At 44.1% G+C, this 22,500-nt stretch overlaps 1 protein-coding gene across 5 annotated transcripts in view; it reads left to right on the forward strand.

Moving 5' to 3' along the window:
- Nucleotides 1–2,138: 2,138 nt before the first annotated feature.
- Nucleotides 2,139–22,500, forward strand: part of LOC134469094 (3',5'-cyclic-AMP phosphodiesterase 7B-like) — a 48,698-nt gene continuing 28,336 nt past the window's right edge. The window contains exons 1-2 of one of the 5 annotated variants that reach the window (XM_063223127.1): nt 2,139–2,222; nt 12,703–12,763. In XM_063223127.1, the coding sequence (XP_063079197.1) occupies nt 2,154–2,222; nt 12,703–12,763 (130 nt within the window). In that variant the 5' untranslated portion in view covers nt 2,139–2,153. Of the gene's footprint in view, nt 2,223–4,608; nt 4,950–8,347; nt 9,185–12,702; nt 12,764–17,262; nt 18,233–22,500 lie in introns of those variants that run through there. The other 4 variants (XM_063223128.1, XM_063223126.1, XM_063223129.1 and 1 more) reach the window with 4 other exon arrangements.

The following is a 22,500-nucleotide window of genomic DNA, read 5'->3' on the forward strand; positions in this document are numbered from 1 at the left end:
AACATTAGTCTGGAATCAAGCGGTTCAGAGCCGAGGTCTGTCAGTGTGGGACCAAACCGTTGTCGTCATGATTCTAGTGACCTCTCCACCGCCTTGGCAAATGCTACGACCAATTAAATGACCACTTTTCGTTAGCCGCAGTCATTCTTCAGCCTCACTCTGCTGTAGAGTCTATATATTATATCAGGGCATTATTTTCACATGTTTTTCATCACCAAGTATTTGTAGATGATAACGTCAACATGGACCACAGTAAAATGTGACCAAAAAAATGCTTTAGCACCACATTGTCCCTGCCTGTGCACACCACAGGCAGTTGTCTCATCATCCTGTAGAGCAGTGTTTCCCAACCTTTTTTGTCTTACGTACCCCCTAAGCATCTTAGTTGTGCCACGAGTACCCCCTAAGTTATGTTCTATATCGCTTTCTCTGTCCTAATACGACTTCTCCATTAATTTGTTATAATAATAAACATTTTCCAAGTACCCCCTACAGTGTGCTCGCGTACCCCTAGTGGTACACGTACCCCTGGTTAGGAAACACTGCTGTAGAGGGCTGTAGTTACTAGACAGGCCACGCCCTCCTAGTGACGCAACAGCTTCTGTGTTGCTTCTAGTCAGGCCAAGACCCACTTTGTCTGACACCAGTAAGCCAGTAGCAAACCTAGGGAGGCGGGTCAACCATGCCTTTTGGCAAACGTCAATTGTTATGCTCTTGGCCAGACCAAGGCTTGAAGAGATTGGAAAGTCGATGATAATCAGGCAAGAGGTTACAGCCTTGTTATGGTGGCCTCAAACAGAGCACCCCAATACCACCCCAATTTCAAAAGCACAGTGTCTGAATTATGGCACAGACTCTCACAGCAGTCCAGTCGGTCACCCAAGGCAGACGCAGAGGCGATTCTAGGGGTAAGTTGGGGCCCCAAGCAAAAACAACAAAAAGGAACATTTGCAACAAATCACCACCACTATAGTCTAAACTAGTCTTAGCTGTTATTCATCTATGGGCTTGGGTGCCCCAAGCGGCTGCCTGCCTAGCCTGATGACAAGATCTGCCTCTGCGTAGATGCCATCTCTAATGTGGCAAAAAATGGTTTGACAAAATAGTTTATTATATTGAGCCATTGTTGGGATTTCCAGGCACATACCCGTACCCTTACACACAAAGCCTTACTGTAAAAGCAGAGTAAACAGGAAGAGCCGTGCGCTGCGCAGACGGGAAAGCACTGTGCTCAAGTATGCTAATCCATGTAAATGCCCACAGTACGACACTAATCCGGGCAAATGCATACACATGGATAAGTATGGTTAGCATAACTCCAGCTAATAAATGGGATGTCTTTCTGGGTCATTGCAGGAGGCCAATTCAGCATTGCCTGTTTTTGTTGGGATGGAAGTAGGGTCAGTCAAATAGCGCAACACATGTAGGTTAGTAGGTCCCATTGTGCGTCAGCAGCAGGGTTGATGTTTGGCTCACGTTCGTGACCCACAGGTCAGGGTTATAACAGAAGATTATATGAATTGCACTGTTTGAAATAGTCTGGTCCTTTTGTTCGTTTTCATTTTCTCTAGTGTCAATGTGACACGTGCAATGAACAAATACCTCCTGATACACTGCCTCTGGTTTTCCCACACAAGGCAGAGCATTCGTCACTGGTGTTCTGGAAATATGAAGGTAAGATTTCTCAGCTAAGACTGCTTATGGCATCCAAAGAAACATGTACAGTGTGTCATCCAAAGGCAAATATTTAGTTATGTATTATTATTATTTTTTATTATTATTACTACAGTATTATTATTATTGTTATTATTATTGTTGTTGTTGAGATTACTATTAGTCCTAGTAGTAGGCCTACTATTATTTTATTCCAATTATTATCACTGTTGTTGTTATTATCAATATTAAAAGTGGTAATAAAATTATTATTATTACATAATTGATTTCAACACTGACGGATTTCAATGTTGCATTGCGTTAACTTTTGAGTCTGTGTGTGAATATATATGTCTCTATGTGCTTATTTGTGTGTGTGAGAGAGAGAGAGCCTGTCTGTATTCTGTATGCAGGGCCACTGACGGATTTGGCTGGGCCCAGGACAAAATCATCTCAAAGGGCCCCCTACCCAATACATTCAGTGGAACGAGGACCCAATTATGGGCCCCCCATCTCCCTGGGCCCGGCACAGCTGCCCCCTTTGCCCCGCCTTGTCAGCTTCCCTGACTGTATGTGTACACTCACTATTGTGTGAAACTGTGTTCACATATGTCCACATATCTGAGTGGGAGAGAGACAGAGAGGGAGAGCCAGAAAAAAGGAGAGAGGCCAGACGGAGAGAAGAAAGACAGAAGGAGAGAAGCGTCCTCTGAACTTGTTTGGCCTTTTACTTGTCGGGAGTTCAATGTTAGTTTTTACTGCACATTGTGTGTGTGTGTGTGTGTGTGTGTGTGTGTGTGTGTGTGTGTGTGTGTGTGTGTGTGTGTGTGTGTGTGTGTGTGTGTGTGTGTGTGTGTGTGTGTGTGTGTGTGAACATGCGTGCGTGTGTGTCTGTGATTTTTGTCAATGTCTTATATGTTTAGTTTAACTGCACATTGGACACTGGTCAAGTCCAACTTCTGTGCTAACCCTGTTACATGGATTTTTGACAATAAAGTACAGTTGACTTGACTTGACTTGAGTTATCCTAATGCTAAACGAGCTCATTCGTTTGCTGCATTAATACGAATGGTGTGGAGAATAGAGAAGAGGAGGGGCACATCGGAGACAAACGGCGTGTGTGTGTGTATGTGTGCGTGCGTGTGCGTGTGCGTGTGCGTGTGCGTGTGTGTGTGTGTGTGCATGTGCTTGTGCGTGTGCAATTTTAAACTTCTGTACCGCTAACCCTGTTACATGGATTTTTGACAGTAAAGTACACCTGACTTGACTTGACTTGACTTCTCCAAATGTTCTCCAATACGAGTGGTGTGGAGAATAGAGGAGAGGAGGAGCACATGGGAGACAAACGGCCCCTTTTCCAGCCATCTCCCCCACCCTTTGGACATGACCTGACCCGGCGCTGGGCGATTCCAGGGAGTGTGTTTCTCAGAACACTTCTCGACGGGTCGCTAGAACGCACCGCTACTCCAGCTGTTCCCAGAGGCGACTCTAGGTCCAGCTGGGGCCCCAGGCGAATATATCAAGGGAGTGCAGTGCACACTTGAATGAAATGTGCCACTACTGTAGCAACGTGTGAGTTGTTATTTACCATTTAGAGCAATGGTTCTCAACCTTTTTTGAACAAACGCCCCCTGGACCTCATCCTAAGCCTCTCAACGCCCCCACGACTTCGTCATAAGCCTGCCAACGCCCCCCTAACTGTTAAAAAATTGTTAATAAATGGACTAATGCCCCCAATAACAACTATCACCGCCCCCTCTCAACTGTATCTTTCTTAACTCCCCCCTAGGGTTCCCAGATGCCCCCTAGGGAGCTCTACTGCCCCCGTTGAGAAACACTAATTTAGGGGCTTGGGGGCCCCAAGCGGCTGCCTGCCTAGCCTGGTGACAAGATGCACCTCTTGCTGTTCCTGCTGTTGCTAATCCACGTCAAATTTGACGTCTGGGTGCCACAAACACCCCAAGCGGAGCGGAGCGGAGCAGAGCAGAGTTGAGCAGAGCAGCCGAGGCTGTTCCTCCACACAATCTCGTTGCTATACCCCATGGTTGGGGAACTTTTTTCACTCGAGGGGCCACTTCAAATGTTGTTAAGTCCTCCAAGGGCCGTACTATGAATGAACACACAAACCAGGATTTCCCCCTGCACTATAGGCCTACTTTGAAGGTGGCCACCTTTTCAACAGACCCCACCTTCATCAGGTCCCCTGAAAATATAACTTCATTGAATTGTGAATGTAAATTTCTAAGATTCTTTTGCAAAACATGCATTTAATGTGAAACTGCACAATATTAAAATTGTATCTGAGTCCGGATAAGACAGCCTTACTGCGGGCCATTTGTTCCCCACCCATGCTACAGCCCAATGAACCACCCTATCACAGTGTCATGAAGACAGAATAAAGTAGTGAGAGGAAAATTTGCTTGGGTCACAAGACGGAAATCTGGAAATCTGGACATCTCTCTCTCTCCCTCTCTCTCTGTCTCTGAGGACTGTCGGCCCACCAGGATATATCCTGCATGCCAGATTATTAGTCCAGGCCTGTAACACACACACACACACACACACACACACACACACACACACACACACACACACACACACACACACACGTGCGCACGCACACGCACACGCACACACACACACACACACACACACACACACACACACACACACACACACACACACAGATAGCAACATCAATAGGAATTAATCAGAGCATCCTGTGGGCCTATTCCACATACCCTCTAGTTCCTTGTAATTGTGAATTTAAACACACTCAGGACTCAGCACTTTCTGAATTCAAGTAAATTGATTTCAGACATTGTATTCGCAAAAGCGGTGTCAGGATTTAGAGCGATCCTCATAGCTGGGTGTGATTGGCCCTTATGGTTTCGGGTCCACCCATTGTCCTTTGCTGCCACTCCTTCGTGTCTCCGCAGCAGCGGCACGCGGTACTCTACGACGTGTCGGTCGCGCGCCCTGCCTCTCCACTTCACGAGGGCGCGTGCTTGTACAGTAAACTTAACCCCGAACAGTTCAAGGCCCGCCTGTAGGTCCCCGCGGACTCAACAGCTGGAATCAAAGACACAGAAAGACAGATATACCTTAATTTCCTCTTTTTTTCCGTCGAACTCGGCTTTTTTAACATTCCTACCCGGTCTCGCATCGCATGCAGTTGGAGTCTGCGCCGCGAGTCGTGTCTGCCTACATGAGAGCACTTGGTCCGCGCGAGATTCCACAGCATTCAAACACATCTGGTTTTCCACAATGGTTAAATGTCTTGTTTAATGGTTGAGGTACGTACACATATTTACGTCTTCAGTCGCCTATTCTGTGTTGTTCTTCGGTCTAAAATCGAGGGCAAGGCATTGAGTTGGGCATAGCTGCTGCTAACGGTGAAGAAAAGGGGCTGTGTTGTGATTTTCCTTTTTTCATGCATTGACCGAGAATGACACTTTGTAATGTTGTGTCTATTTGCCATTTCTCGGGGATTGCCATACAATGTTGAATAGCAGGATATATGAAGATTGTTCTGGCGGCGCTGGTATTAAATCAGTTATTCACAACTGTCCGTCTCGTGATGGGTCTTGAAGGGATTCTGTCACTGCGCACAATTGACAGCGGATACCATAATCACGATGCCGTTGTCTCTCAACTAGCATGCAAAACGCATCCCACGCACACATTGCGCAGGAAGCTCGCTGGCCGTATAATCGATGATGATTAGCTCGCAGACACAGATCTTCAGGGCACAAACACCGGGGCCTTTGTTAAGCCACGCTGCTTAATATTCTGCTCCTATCCGTTGCATCGAACAACGCAAATCACATTGGCGGCTGCGCATGCCAACACGTTCCCCTGCTCCGCTGAGCTGATGTGCCTGAATGAAGAAAGCTTTCTTGGGTGAATGTTAATGTAAACCACGCTGAGGGATATCGCCACAGGTTGTATCATTTAACAACCTGGTGCTCTTTTAAGTAATGCTCAAAGCAGAACATTATCCAATAGGCCTATTAATAACGCACCAGCTCAACTGTGGATGCGAATTATGTGAACGGTAGCATATGGCCAACAAGCTGAATTATTTTTTTGAATCGAGGCTATTGACATGAAACCAAAGGCAAGCTTCGGCACATGGGACGACACTACCAACTCTGTCCAGGGCGAACCAGGCCCATGCCCCCAGTCGTCGTCAGACAGAAAGTGCAGACGGAAGGACGGGAAGTAGAGTCTTTTCCTACTGTCCAGCCAGTAAACAACGTAGTAGCGCGGGCAATTTGCGTGCGATATCAATCTTTATCCAGGAGACGGTGAGGGGGTGGTAAAACATTTGATTACCCTTTTATGTGTGCGTCGTTTTACATGTGTAGTTACATAGTAACAAACCGTTAAAATTAACATTTTAGTCAGCGGCATGCTGGCGCTGTCCAAACATGAAATCATTGGAAAGTGATGGACTTTGAGTCTGGTGATTTTGTTTTCAAGTTAGAAACAGATGCCGTGGAAGAAGTTGGAGATCTTTAAGCTTGTTGCACCCATCCTGCTCATGTAACAGAGGCTGTGTCTGAAAGGACCCCTCTGTTGAGTTGTAGTGGGTGGTCCAACATAACAAGACGTGGTGTTTGCTTTTCATTGATGGCTGGTGGCAGTTGTGGCCATAAACAGGGGGATTGTGCTGGTAGTGGCATAGTGACGAGACTGACGTGGACTGCACACAGTATAGTCTCACGGGCTTGATTCCTAGGCCACTAAGTGGAGACGTGTCATGCAAAAGTGCTCTGGGTAGCTCAAACTTGTTGACAGTGTCACTGTTGTGTAAAGACAGTAGAGTAGAGTAGACTGGAGTAGAGTAGGCCTGCTCTCATTAATCCCGAAGGTAATGAATCTGTCTGTCAGCGCACATAAACACACAAATACAAAAAAAATACACAAAGAATTAATACACAGTATTGTACATTGCATTAAACATATAGCACACACTTGACTCCAACAATCATCATTACAGCAGTACACACACAGACACACACACACACACACACACACACACACACACACACACACACACACACACACACACACACACACACACACACACACACACAAAGACAGTGTTTGTTGTATAAAATTGTAAGGTCAGTAGCGGCTGAGAATATCTTGTGCCTAATTTTTAAACCGCAATGATCCGTATGAACGTTGTGTGATATAATGTGCATTTGCATACACTCAGAATTTCTTCTCGGACAGTCATGCACATAGGTCATAGTTATCAAAACACCATCAATGATTGAGCATGTGCACATTTATTATGTGTTATATAAAACACGTATAAAGAAATAAACACAGATATGTCGGTGTAACATTGGCGGATGGCCAAGGTTAGTTTCTTTGGATAGTGTTCAACAGGAACATATCATGACACTTATCCACAGCGGGCATTGACAGATGACCCCATGTTTTCTCTCAGTCTCTCATCGTACGTTGCGCTATAAACAATCCAGTGTGGTATGAATTTGGTAAGATTTGGAGTAGTTTAAGTTGTGTTTTTTTTTCTTTCCTCTCAGTTAAGAGTAAAATAGCCTGTACAACAAAGTTCACCCACACAGACAATTGGAATAATATCGTATTGTTGCCTGTATAAACCGACAAGCCATCGTAGCCATTGATGTTGGTGTTTGGATTTCACAATAAAAGTGCATTTTCATCTGCAGCAGTAGAACAGGACAAATTGAAAGGCCAAAATGGAAAATCCTGAAGACACATCATGGTATGAAGGGAGACGGCGAGGAGACAGAGACAAATGTTATACAAATATACGTGTGTGGACACTTTTAAAGGATGCACCATATAAGTAAGCACTCATATCCATATATGTAACAGTTAGGGTAATAAAGCACAATTTGAATTTTGATTTGAACTCGGAACTCCAATGAATTTAAATGGCAGAGTAAGCTCTGACCATCTCCCACCCTCCATGGAGACGAATTCCTCGTAGCTTTCGCCAGACTGTTTGATGGAGTCAACAGTCTGCTTTCGCCCAGCGTAGCCTCATACTGCAGATAGGCTCGCCGGCAGGCCTATTCACTATTTGCTGAAAATACTCAACTACATCATAACAACATTGCTATGACAGTACCAAGAACGTTAAGTTACATATTACGACATAGCCATTACAATTTTGGTGACCATGAGGATATAACCTAGCTGGTGCACTAAGGGGCTAATGGAGAGGAGTAGTTAGGGGGAATCTTGTGCTGGAGATGGGCCTCAGCTAGGGTGTCTGGGAGGCGAGAGGAGTCTGATGGGGAAAGAGTTGGGGTCTTGGCAGAGATGCAGTTCACTTGTTAACCTTGTCCACAAAGTACTTGACACTATCAAACACACATACACATTTTTGTGTGTGTGTGTGTGTGTGTGTGTGTGTGTGTGTGTGTGTGTGTGTGTGTGTGTGTGTGTGTGTGTGTGTGTGTGTGTGTGTGTGTGTGTGTGTGTGTGTGTGTGTGTGTGTGTTTGCGTGCGCGCGCGTGTGTGTACATGTGTGCATGCGTATGTGTGGGAATGTGGGTGCTACACACATAGTTACAGGAACTCTCTCTCACACAGACACACACACACACACACACACACACACACACACACACACACACACACACACACACACACACACACACACACACACACACACACACACACACACACACACACACACACAGTGAAACTGTAAACATTGAGCCCACATACTTGAGACAAAGTCAACAGTGGCAGGTCACAGTCATCCTCTTCTTAGTCAGACGCCTCTATGTAGCCTACAGTATATTTCAGGGAAAGAGAGAGAGAGAGAGAGACAGGGAGAAAAGAGTGGTGGGTTGTGCAGGAAGAAATGTGTAAACACTGACAAACACAGCGCGTCACACTAACAGTCAACAACCAACCGAGGAGTTTACATTCACCCACTGCTGTTGCTTTCTTCATCAACATACCAAAGCAGCGCGTTCAGCACACAACTTTTCCACCGGTCAGTACACGGGGAAAGGCTAATGGCAATATCGATAGTGTGGTCAGGAGACTGCATATCTGTGGTTAAGGCCAAATGACGCTTTAAAGTTAAAGTATGAGACACTGTGCTTAACTGCTATGCTTATGTAAATGAAAATTTAAGTGTAAGACACTGTGCTTAACTACTAGGCTTACGTAAATGAAGATTTAAGTATGAGACACTGAACTTAAATCTGGAACAGGAACACTGAACAGGATTATGTAACAGCTGTAGGATGTTGCTATGTGCAACACGCAGTGGATTGGCATACTTTGTTACACGTTAACAGGTAAACAAGTTTTTGTTCAGCATCAGCAACAGATTTGGGTCGTGACGTGTTCAACTGCGGGGCATGATGGCCAGGTCGACCAATCAGAGTTAAGGCAGAGATTGTATATATACAGGGATATGCTAGCGTAATGCGTCACTATGGGTGCCAGACGTGAACAGCGGTCTGCTCAAAGGAACGCGTGGTGTCTGCTTGATCAGAAACAAAATGTAAGTTTTTCCTCAAATTTCAAACATGTAGACTTGCAAGTTACATCATTACGCTTTGCTTGGTCATAGATTAAACTATATGTAGACCCTCAACGACCCCAGAAAGTTACAATTTCCTTCTTTTCAATGACATTCTATACAATTAATTTCTTGTACAGTATAAAGGCGTCTCATCCATTTTAATAGAACATGTTTTTTGTTCACCCAGTCTTGTAATATTGAATATCCTTAGACCTGATACTATGCCATGTTGTTTGATTCAGACACTCTAGAATGCTCCATAACGCTAGTAGAACGCTTCTATAAGCATCTGTGCTTCATGTGCTTCATCCAAACATTCTGTAGACATGTCTGATCCTGGCAGACTAACTTCTCCACACTTCCTTCAGCATGTCAAGAGCAAGAGGTGAAGGTTGAGAGCAAAAGACTAATTAAAGAAATGTCAGTAGGACAGAACAAAGCATGCTCGGGTTAATTAACTACGCCAGCCAGGAACCTTAGGGCCATCTATAAATAAATAGAAGGTGGACTGCGGAAACACATACTAAGAACAGATGCATCAAACAGCTGCCATCTGTTAATGTTACTTTTAGTTATGATATTGTTTTTGTTTATATTAAATTCACAATTCTGGGCATTTTCCCATTGGTAACTACCGAAGTTGCTAACAGGCTAACAACTTCTCTTTTGAGAAACTCACCCCCGAGCAGATGTGTTTACCCAGCAAAAGTAATTTAGTTTTTTTTAACTGACGGCCAAATAAAATGTGAAAAAAAATGTAGCAACATGACCTCAGGGAAATTTGGGCTAGTTCACAAAGGATTTGCAGACTGCCTGAAATTGTGGGTGGCACCTTGGCACACACAAAAATGTTGGTATTGATCTTCTCTCATCCCGCACAATGATGGGATTGCCTAATAGCCATTTCGGGGCCCTATGATGAGGGTGAAAGGCACTGTGGCCCTAATAGACTTGCAATAATCTCGAGACTTGAATTGTTGGTTGAAAACTATATAATATGCTAGGAGCAATAATATGGCTGTTGCCTGAAACAAATGAGATCAGAGGTGATGTTGTAATTTGATTTGTTGGTCCAACTATGAAAGGACCCCAACTTTCACGTAGGGGTGTAAAACACAGCCTGCATGACGATACGATTTAATATCGATATCTTTTTATTCGATGCGTTTCGATTCGATTATTTTCGATACTTAAGAATGCCCCACGATACGATACAATACTAGGGCATTGGGCAGGGGCCAGCAATTCGATTATTTTCGATACTAAAGAATGCCCCACGATTCGATGCGATTCGATTAAATCTTCAGATTATATCGCAATATATCGATACCTTTCGATTATTATTTGCACCCTACTTTCACGACTGGCTGGGAAGTAGCTGTGTGTTATGATTAGAGATGCACCGGATACTGCTTTTTAGGATCCTGCCGGATACCGGATCCACTGCTTAAGATCCTGCCGGATCCGGAACCGGATACCGGATCCTACGAAAGGGTTGAAACACATAGCCTACTCACACACTTGGGCCCTTTTTATCACGTTGGCTCAAACTATTTTGACTGAAAAGCCTCGGCTACCGGATCCTGTATCCTGGAACCGGATCCGAATCCTGGGAAAAACCCTATTATCCTGCCGGATCCGGAACCAGATCTTGGATCCGGTGCATCTCTAGTTATGATGAAGTCGGAGCCAGAGCTCGGTGCCCCCACAGCACCGCTTTGAACCATGAAATCATTGACAGTTTTCGTGGTCAATAATTTGTGAATGACCTACACTTAATTTTAATGCTTCACCACAGGCTATAAGCTAGACAGCCTGAGAGCGCTTTCAGACCTATGGTTTGATTTCTTGGGTTCACACTTGTCAGAAAAATGTTACAGTGTTACAGCAAACAGACGTAGGTATGACGTAGGTTGCTTTCACATTATGCGTAGATACAACAACATAGACAGTAAAGACCGTCACCACTAGAAACAGACCAAGGTGCCACTATCTATACGTAATGATAAGGCATTAAACTCAACTAGTTTGGTCCAATTGAGCTGGGAATATATAGAACTTGAAAATCAGCCTCATTTTTGGTCTCGTAGTTGGTCACAAAGTTTTTTTTTACAGGCATGACCACAGAGAACCCAATTAACCACCAAGAGTCTACCTAATTACTCCCCTCCACACACACACACACACACACACACACACACACACACACACACACACACACACACACACACACACACACACACACACACACACACACACACACACACACCATAATGACCCATTAGACATGACTCTGTTTCTGTTATGAGGAGGATCTTTTTGTCATTATTACTGTGGGTCAACTTATCTGGGTCAGGCAGTGACCCGTGCACTGGAACATCCATGTGGTGTTGACTTGCTGGAGTTTGGTTCACTTGCTGCATATGTGGGTCCATATTAGTGCACTGATGTAGTGCACTGTCCCAGCTAAAGCATTTGTCTACAGTGTGTTGAAACTAAGTACAGAACTTCAGTGTGTGGAAGTACAGTACAGTACTCCGAAAGGGAGCAGTGTGGCGGGTCTTTAAGGGTCTTCATCCCAGAGTGCAGTCAATTGATACAAACTTAGAAGTTTGATCTGAGGATTTCAGTTCATTGAAAGTGTGCTGCCTATTGCCAAATTTGATCTTTTCATGAATATTTACTAAGTAATAAACTAGTATTTACTAGTATGACCAAAGTACAGTAAGTTTTGCAGCTAAAAATGTCTGTTTCTGGAAATTTTAAATGGCGGACCATGGAGAAGATCCTCCTTTTCGTGTATGAAAAGAGCAATTTTCCCAGTCATATTGAATATTTATAATTTGATGGTGGTGATAAGTATTTGATAAAAAATCACACTTGTGAATGGGCAGCATGGATTCTGGAAATGAACAACTAAAAATATTACACGGTGCACTTTTATAAGTGGCTGGCTTGTGTAACCGTGCAGCCGAGGTGGAAGCGGTGTCGCGGCGGAGGAATGTGTCTTGACAGGGAGCCAAACAGTGGGCCACCAGGAAAAGAGGATCCTGTTTGAGGTGTTTGTGGAACAGGAAATCATGTGCTGCCTGCACCGCCTCCCCTTCCCTCCTGCTCGCCACTCGCCATTCATGCCTGTGAACCTGGGTGGGGGTTGGGCGGTGGGGATGGGGATGGGGTGGAGGTGGGATGAGGTGCGGTGCGGTGCTCTGGAAAGGGCTGAGATCAGTGTTCCTGTAAGCTTTCAGATTAATACATGTTTGTCCATAATATAACTCATTTTATCTTCTTTGTTATGTCTCTTTCATAAGCACATCCAGACATAACGACACACACACACACACACACACACACACACACACACACACACACACACACACACACACACACACACACACACACGCTGCATTTCACCTTGATCTGCTTTGACTTACTGTGGTTCTCTCTGTCTCTTTTCCCCATTGGATCTCTCCACCCATGCCAATGGAAACCCCCAGAGGTGTGGGCAGATATCGTTTGAAGGCCCAGACCAGAATGCCATTCGGGTTCGCATGCTGGGTAAGTGACCAGTGCCACTGAATCGCTCACATTCACACCAATCAATCAAGAATTTATTGTCATTGTCAAAAAGGCAACGAAATTGTGTTTTGGGTACAATACTTAGTAGCAGCAGAAGCAAATAAAAAGTTTAGTACTCCGGGGCCGCTGCGACTCTGCGCGCCGCCACCTTGGTCAAATCTTGGTCAAGTGTTAAACAACATTGGGTAAGGATGAGGAGAAAAAAGATTCCATAGCTCCACATTGCAAACATTACAACATCACACGCTTTGCAAATGTAGATACAAAAGTTTGGCTAACTGTAGCATCAGTTTTGCTTAAAAAAATGTGAAATATATATATTATCATGGTGAATGTTCTCAGTCTTTGAACAGTGAGACACGTGCGTGTGTGTGTGTGTGTGTGTGTGTGTGTGTGTGTGTGTGTGTGTGTGTGTGTGTGTGTGTGTGTGTGTGTGTGTGTGTGTGTGTGTGTGTGTGTGTGTGTGTGTGTGTGTGTGTGTGTGCATTTAAGCATTGTACGTGTGCCTGACACTTGATATTTGATTGTCCGCTATACTTAAACACCTCATCCTTTCTCCACGTCCAGAGGAGTCAGCACCTCAATGCAACTACATGCGCACACACACACACACACACACACACACACACACACACACACACACACACACACACACACACACACACACACACACACACACACCTCAGCTGTATATCTCTCTCTCATGGCCGACGTCGGTCTGCTTCCATGGCAGCAAACACACACACACACACACACAAAAACACACACACACACACACACACACACACACACACACACACACACACACACACACACACACACATACTGTAGACGCTTGGACACACACGAAGAGACAGCTCCGAATAATTCCTCCTCCCTAAAGCTCTTCCCGACAACACTCCGCCTTGCCGGCCTGGTAGGTCAGGTCAGTCTGGTGCAGTAACACTGTGTTCCAGGCATCTGCACCCGCCTGCCTGCCCAGCTCTCACCCTGAGCAAAAACAGATGCCCGATAAACATTTCTAGAAAAAAAAACGGGCAAGTGCTTAAAAGCTGTCACTGAAGTGAGTCTCCATCAGGTGTGAAGAAAGTGAAAGGTGTTTGGTGTGATGGTGTGTGGGCTACATACTGCACTGTATGTGTGAAAGGGCGCATGTTTGTGTGCATGTGTGTGTGTACTGTACACAACACGTGCACTAGGGCTGTAACGATATTGTATCGAACCGAGAAATCGTGATACACAGAGTCATGATTCTGTATCGTGATACGAGGAGGCAGTATCGTGATAAGTCCTTTCAAAGTTTTATTACCCATCAGTCCAGAAAACAACCTTATGATTTGATGTGATAGTGTTTGCAAACTTCAGTGGAGATACATTTCAGAGATCGTGGGTTGTATCGAACCGTAGGTCGAAAATCGTGATACGAACCGAATCGTGAGTTGAGTGTATCGTTACAGCCCTAACGTGTACTCATTCCTGATCATTCACACGAGTTAGCAGACGGGTCTATTTTATCAAATTGATGAGGCAAGTAAAAATGTAAAAATCGAATCCCAACGTTTCAAACTTCAACAGTTTTTACCACTCCCACCTGTAAATGACATTACATTACAGTGCGTTTGGCAGCCGCTTTTTAACCAAAGTGACTTACAATCGAGGACATAATCGTAGCACTAGCAGATGCAAAGTGCACAGGAAATATACAGAACAACAAGGCCAGATGCTAAGTAGGTGTTAGTGTAGTGCAGTGTTGCCAGATGTACGAGAATGATCGTATTTGTACCATGATTTTGTCCATTTTGTCCTCTGTACGATCAAAAAAAACATGATGTACGATAATTTCAGAGTTGTCATTCAGTTCATTTAGATGCCTTGAAACAACAATTTGGGTCTTTGTTGGGTTCAAAAGCCCCCAAAAACGATAATTTTGAGGTTTTGGTACGATAATTCAGCATTTTCCATCTGGCAACACTGGTGTAGTGTAGGGTTAGTGTAAACAGTCCAAAGTTCCAGACCGTCTGTACGAAATTACTATGGTGAGACATAAGAGCAGCCCACAATCCTAAATTGTACGTGGGCCAATCCATGCCACTTGAGCAAACAGGCATACTCTTTGTATGAGTTGTTACTGAGATGAGTGCCCATAGGGGGTGAAGAAAGCTGCAGGCGTTTGCTGCGAAGGTGTTTATGCACTGTACTGTATGTGTGAATGAGTGTGCGTTGGTTGGTGTGTGCGTGTGTACTGCATGTGAGTCTTACAATTCCAAGTAGGCTTATGTGACACAGCGGCAAGTGTGACCTTGCGTGCCATGACTACCCAGAGGTGTTATGTAATGACGGCGTGTGTGTGTCCACTGTAAAGAAGCTTGTGTCACATAAACATGTTTCTCCTTCGTTGCAACAAGAACTCTTCTTCCGTCTTCATCATGCTGGTTTCAGAGGTTGTAGGACTTTTATCCAGTCTCTCTGTTGATACTGTAGTCTGGTTGATACTTGTGCACGTGTGTACTGTATGTGTATGTAGTGTCCTCTCTAAAGCCGTGTGTGCGCTGTGTGTGAGTCTTGGACGATCAACTAATATTCAGCAATAATCGATCATGAATAATGTGATTATTTATAAGTAGGGCTGTCAAAATGAACACGTTAATCGCTATCAACTAATTAACATTTTAAACGCAATTTATTTAATCCCAGCATTCGCAGCATAATTCCAGGGTCTAGAAAATTATTTCTACTGTATATCAAATTCAATTTAACGGTAGGTAAAGCTTTGTCTGAATACAAGTAAACATTGGCAAAAATTGGAAAAAAGTGGAATTGTCACCTATTGGGAACATGTACAGGCAGAACAGCGCTGGACTCATAATGGAGCCTTGGTGGACACCATAGGTAACTGGGGCTGAGGAGGAAGAAGAATGGCCAATGGAGACTGAGAACTAAAGGTTCCGTGTTGTTAATACAATCTGAACCAGAGAAGTCAAGGCAGTTAGGGAGGATGTTTTGGTCTGCAGGTTTTAATGCAAGTCAATCCGTATTACATACTGGGTATTATATGCATGCTGTTATTCAGCTAACAGCTGCCAGCTGATTCACATCCACTTAGTAAACATAATGTAACAAGGGTAGAATCTACAGATGACAATCGCTTGACCTCTACATGAATCAGTGTTTTGACATTTTGTGAAAGATGGTGTCGAAATTCACTTATTTAGGTTAAATTTATAGTCAAAATATTGCTTTGGTGGTATTTTGTCTAGTTTGAAAATATAGGATGGCCAGAACTACTCAAATAACTACTGAATGTTTAGAACAAAAACCCGGTCTTGTATTCTATTTGTTCCAATAAAGTTCCTACGAAATATAGATTTTCGTGTTTGTCTTTGGCAATTTAGAATGTTCTCTGCTTCAGAATTTCTGATTATGTGCACTCTCAATCCGGTCTTTTAAAGGGACACTGTGTGAGATTTTTAGTTGTTTATTTTCAGAATTCATGCCGCCCATTCACTAATATAATGTTACCTTTTTCATGAATACATACCACCACCATCAAATTCTAAGTATTCATTATGACTGGAAAAATTGCACTTTTCATACATGAAAAGGGGATCTTCTCCATGGTCCGCCATTTTGAATTTCCAAAAATGGGCATTTTTAGCTGCAAAAATTACTCGGACCATACTAGGAAATATTTGTTTATTACTTAGTAAACTTTCATGTAAATATCAAATTTGGCAATAGGCAGCCCAGTTTCAATGAGCAGCATAGATGCAGTACCTTTTTTGACCATTTCCTGCACAGTGTACCTTTAAAGAAATCTAAACATTTGTGCGATTAGTGACGTTCATAATTGCTCCATAACAATTTTTATTGCGAAATATGGCTTCTGTCGTGTTACGTAACAGCACTAAATAATATTCCTTGAAGAATAGGTATAAGTGTTACATGCAGTACAGCCGTCATATATTTGGTGCCATTTAGTTTCTTTAGACAGATGTAGACTTTTTTGATTATCCGTCAGTACATAAGCACCATGCATATGAATTACATTGTGTGTGTTAGTAGTAGGCTCAAACTGAATAGCTATGTCATGTCATGAGTCATGTGACAAACACACACACACACACACACACACACACACACACACACACACACACACACACACAAAGATGGCCTTCGACTCAAGGTAGCTACAGGGAGAGAACATGACCATGAACGAATCATACCCCCAAGCACAGTGATCACATGCATCATCTCTCTCTCTCTCTCTCTCTCTCTCTCTCTCTCTCTCTCTCTCTCTCTCTCTCTCTCTCTCTCTCTCCTCTTGTTCCTTGTCACTCTCCCATCTCTCTGTCTCATCACTTGCACCCTCCCCTTTCATCTACACACACACACACACACACACACACACACACACACACACACCCCTTCCACTGGAGCGACTAATCCCCCCCGCAGCACCTCTACCTCCCCCTCTGACTCTCTCTCTCCCTCCCTCCCTCCCTCCCTCTATCTCTATCTCACTCTCACTCTCTTTCACTCAGCCAGATGAGCCGAGGCGAGCCGCTCAGCAAGGCAGCTTAAATGTGCGCATCCAGCCTTTCAGACAGCTAAGAGAGAAGGAGCGGAGAGAAAAGGAGAACAAGAGCAGAGAGAGAGAGAGAGAGAGAGAAAGAGAGGGCTAGAGAGAGAGAGGGAAGGGAGTGAGGGACTTTGAACTGGGGTATGGAGAAAGAGTGGGCAGAGTTGAAAGAGTGCAAGAGACAGCTGGAGGGCTAGTGTGGGAGTGGGCTGAGTGTGTACTGTAAGCAGAGGAGTGGAGAGGGAGAGAAGAGAGAGAGACAGAGAGAGAGAGACAGAGATAGAGAGAGCGAGAGAGGAGGAGAAGAGAGAGAGCGAGGGAGGGAGGAGAGGAATGTCACATCGGAGTGCTAGACGCAACATGGCGAGGGCAGGCGTCCCGACGCTGTGCTCCTGAGCTTTCAGCCTTTGTGTCATTTTTTTTTGATCCACACTCCGATCTATCACCACGGAACCTCAGCGCCGGCGCCAATCTCTCCGAGTCCGTCGTCGGCAAACTGCTCTGGAACCGACACACGTCGTCCATACTCCTCGGACCAGAACCCCTAATCGGACCTCCCTGTGTAGCGTGGAGTAGCATGCCCGTGCTGAACGGGCTATGGCCTGGAGCCGGAGACCAGAGTCTTGGGGCTGCCGACGGGACGGACTTGGGCTCAGTGAGATCCCAGTCCGGTGCTGGGCCCGGGGTGGTGCCGGGCTGGGTTTGGCCCCTGGGGGGGACGCCGGTGCCGTGCGGAGGGGGGGTCCCGGTGCAGCTCCCGGCGCTGCTGAAACGGATTCGCAGCGCGTGGAGGACACGGCTGACCCTCCTGGGCTTCCGTAGGACAGAGGTTGCCTTCGAGAGAGAGGACGCCTGCCCGTGCTTCGCAGGTAACCGAGAGTGTCACTGTGTCGAGGAGGTGCCGGAATACTGTGACACATGCTTAACACATGGAATACTGTGGAACGGTACAGGACATATTGGAGAAGGAGAGGGCCAGCTCTGCCTGTGCCTTTCTTGGGTAATAGGGGTGAAGTAATTGAGTGTAGTCAACTGCACACAGTAAAAAGAGGCATTGATATGTGAATATCGTCATACATATTTAATGTAGGAGGAGACTTTGGAGTAGGCTACTATAGCAGTGTTGGAATGCTGTGGTGTGTAGTTGATGGAAATACTGGAGCCTTGTTAGTATTGTGTGCTATTGCGGAGTATTGTGGAGTATTGTAGTAAGTCTGAGGATTGTTATTACAGTTCATGTTTGAGTGCAGTTGAACGCAACTGGACTTCTTGGAGTTTGAACATTTAAACACATTGAGACATTTTCGTCCTCAACTTGTTCCTCATTTTCTGGTTAACATTGTTGAGAATCGCTGCTTTAGACTAATTATGATAAATGGAATACTGCGAAGACATCAAGTCAGCTTTTATTGTCACTTTCTTCATATGCACATACAAGTCATACAAGGAAATTAAATTACGTTTCTCTCTCTATACCATGCCAGGACATAGACATACACAGGACTGACATTTACAGACTGACATTAAAGTGCAAGACAGGACAAGTAACAGTGATGAACTGGCAACAATAAGGTGATTAATAATGAATAAGAAAAGAACATTTAACATTGAACATATAGTATGTGGTCGTGGGACTACTGTGAAGTACAAAGGTAACTATTTAAGTGGAAGCAACAGTCAATGCACTGGCTGTGTGTGTGAGTGTGTGGCATGTGTGTGTCTGCGTGCGTGCGTGTGTGTGTGTGTGTGTGCGTGCGTGTTGGGTTACCTCGTGTTTAGTCTGGGCTTCTCTCAACAACAAGTGCATCACATTGTGCCTTTCCGCTTACAGTAGAACTACATTAGTAGGGATCTGTGTTTGTGATGGTATGCGCTGTGTGCACGCTTGTGGGAATGCATGTATTATTTTCTATGAGTGTGTTCTGGCCTGCATCGGCCTGGCTATGTATGGAACTGACTGTATTTAGGGGTTTGTGTGTGTGTGTGTGTGTGTGTGTGTGTGTGTGTGCGTGTGTGTGGATTTGTTATTTCTCTGTGGGTTTGTTTATTGTCTGTCTTTGTGTGTTTATAGGTGTCCATGCATGCGCGCCTGTGTGCGTGCGTGTGTGCGTGTGTGTGTGTGAAAGGGCAGGGCAGGGCAGGGTAGGGTTGTCTAGTCTCTGGACAACAGATGTGAGGTTGTGATAAGCCGATGTGTCAATCAGGCGGCCGGCCGCACCATCTGTTGGCCCTCCAGCAGGGACACTCAGATCCTCCACACAGCAGATACACTAGACAAAACAAATATTTGTTGACTCAACTTAATCAAGTCATCACGCTCGCTTTGACTGAAGTTGAGTGAACGTGTACTGTAGTGTGTGTGTGTACATGGTCGTGGAAATCCCAGCCCAACGAATTTGAAACTCGTTTTGAAGGATTATTTGGAGCTTTGCACTGGCATTCGCACATACTGTATGTCCAGTGGAAGTTGAGGTCTGGCGACAAGGGGAATGAGTCAATCCTCTTTTACAGTGTACTGTCAATGACCCCTGCTTACTGTTGTGGCTGTTATTTATGATGAACAGCTACTTGTACTTTTACTTTTTTTAATTATTTTTTTTACCTTTATTTGATAGGACAGTTGGAGATGGTGTCAGGAAGTGAGTGGGATGGGGGAGGATGAGATGGGGTAGGATCGCCGGCGTAAGAATCCTGTGCCCTGCCACGGCCTACCTGTAGTTTTTCTCATCAATGTCAATGATGCAGCAGCACGACAAGCAGTGGTTTTCCCCATCAATGTCAAGTATGCAGCGTGCTATACTGTCGGTGCGTTGTTTTTCTCATCGATGAGAATGCAGCAAGACTACCTCTCATTGTTCTCACTGTTGACCAGAAGGCAGCACACTAACCAGTTGTTTTCTCATGAATGGCTAGGAGGAGGGAGGAAGTGGTGTTCGTCATCATTAAAGGGGTATGCCACTATTTTGGGGCTTACTACAGTTAAAATCGTTGGCTGGGGTATTTCCCAACATTATTCATGAATGTGCATATCATTTTCGTCTCAGTGTTTTCAGTACTTAGATTTATTGGATCAGAATTATTAGCATAGCTTAGCATAATCACTGGAAGTAACTGGTATCTTTAGCATCAAGCCACAAGTGGTCACTGGACGGAATTAAATTACCGTTTTACACTCCAGTGAATTTTACATTAATTTTAAAATGGTTTATAAGTACATTTGATTGTGTTTTATTTTGTACCATAGACTTGCATTGCTATGCCTAATGTGGCTATACTGTCTTAAAGCAATGCAAACACATAGACGAAAATTATATGCACATTCATAAATAATGCTTGGAAATACTGAAAATATGTGAAAATCAAAAAAGGGTGGTCTGTTCCTTTAAGCATTGTTGTTTTTAAAATGGCCGTTCTTTTTCCACTACATCTCTTAGGGGTGCCACAATAAGCACACACATTCTAATCACTTAGTGCCAGGCCCATGATTCTGTTCATTTCTGATGTGTCCAATCTTAACTGCTATGGTTGAGCAAACAATGTTACATTTCTCACGGCTTTGATAAGATCCCATTAGGCCAGTGAATACGCACAACTGTTACCCCGAATCAGCTTGCCATTTCTTCGTATTACTTTGCGTAAGATTCTTTCACCAAAGCCCCTTGCACGTGCAGTGCTATACTGTACCTATGGAAAGCACTTGCACATGTGTTGGTACAAGTTTAGAGCTGATTGATAGGACTCTGTAGGTTCATATGGTAAGGAGAAAAGGTTTCAGAGCTGCTAAGATGACAGCTGCTCTTTAGAAACGGTATTGTCAGAAGCTCCTTTAATAAGAAAGAAGGTGTCAACATTGTGTGTAGTAGAGCATTTCAAATGATTGTAAAGAGGCCTATATGAGACGCGACTTACATGCTGTAATGGGTACTACATCTCTAAGCTACCCTAAACACCCTTACCCATAACACAGTCATTAGACAGGCTTTTTTATTTAGTTATTTAGTTTGTTATTTGTTTGTTTGTTTGTTTATTTGTTTATTATTGTTATGACTTATTTCATCTGCTGTTGGTGATAGTTATCTACTATCTAAAGTGCTTTCTTTTTCTTTTTATCTTTGCACATTGAATGCCATGTATGATAATGTGCTATATAAATACTATTGCTAACGCTGAATAAGTGCCAGTCAACATTACAACTGGAGCCTGCCTGTAAGTTAGTATTTGTTGAAATACATCTGATATGTCAAGTACCAAGCTGTGGCAATATTCCCATGAGAAAGAACGAGATATGGAGGTCAGGGAAGCAGTTGGATACAGTAAAGGAATGCGGCCTTGGTCCACAGAGCATGCTCTAACGTTCAAGTAGCCGTGTGCATTGGCACTGCCTGCACAATTCGATTCGATTATGATTACGATTACGATTCTGAAGGTAACGATTTGATTCAAAACGATTCGATCCGATTCCACGATGCATTGCAATGCATTATATTTTCTACTGAAAGCAAGCCAAATTTTTCATCAGTCATGAGGCAATACAAGCAGTCCGATACTGAACAACATTGGCTTTTTTCTGTATCAGTATTGCCGTTTTCAATGCTTTGAAGTGCTTTTATTTAATTAAACATTCAGTTGCTCTGGAAATATCCACAGAAGTAATTGAAACTTTAAAAAATATGCCGCATTGATTATGGCACTTGCCAAATCGATTATTGAATTGTCCTGCCCCGCATTGCGATGCATTGCTGAATCGATTATTGCTGACACCACTATGTTCAAGCCAGTGACGGCATGTGACCAGGGTGCACTTTCTATTAGCCTGGTTGCTGTCCATTTCAAAGTGACTGTCAAAAAACGTCTCATAATTAAAGCCATGCCATACATGCAAGTGATATGCAGGACTTGAAATTCAAAGCAAACGATTGTCAGGGCATCTTATCTCATGTCTACGTATATATGAACAAATATTCAAATGTGCAATATTCGATCAAACACGGTGACATGGTGGTTAAGCATACCCTATGTACTTACTATAAATGGTGAGGTTAATTTCAGCCTAGAATATGAACAACATTTTGCTATCAGTGTTTCCCACAGAATTTTTGGAAACTATGGGGGCAGCGGGATTTTTTTGTTTGTTGGG

Source organism: Engraulis encrasicolus, chromosome 18 (genome assembly GCF_034702125.1).
Source record: "Engraulis encrasicolus isolate BLACKSEA-1 chromosome 18, IST_EnEncr_1.0, whole genome shotgun sequence".
In the NCBI taxonomy this organism is placed as follows: domain Eukaryota; kingdom Metazoa; phylum Chordata; class Actinopteri; order Clupeiformes; family Engraulidae; genus Engraulis; species Engraulis encrasicolus.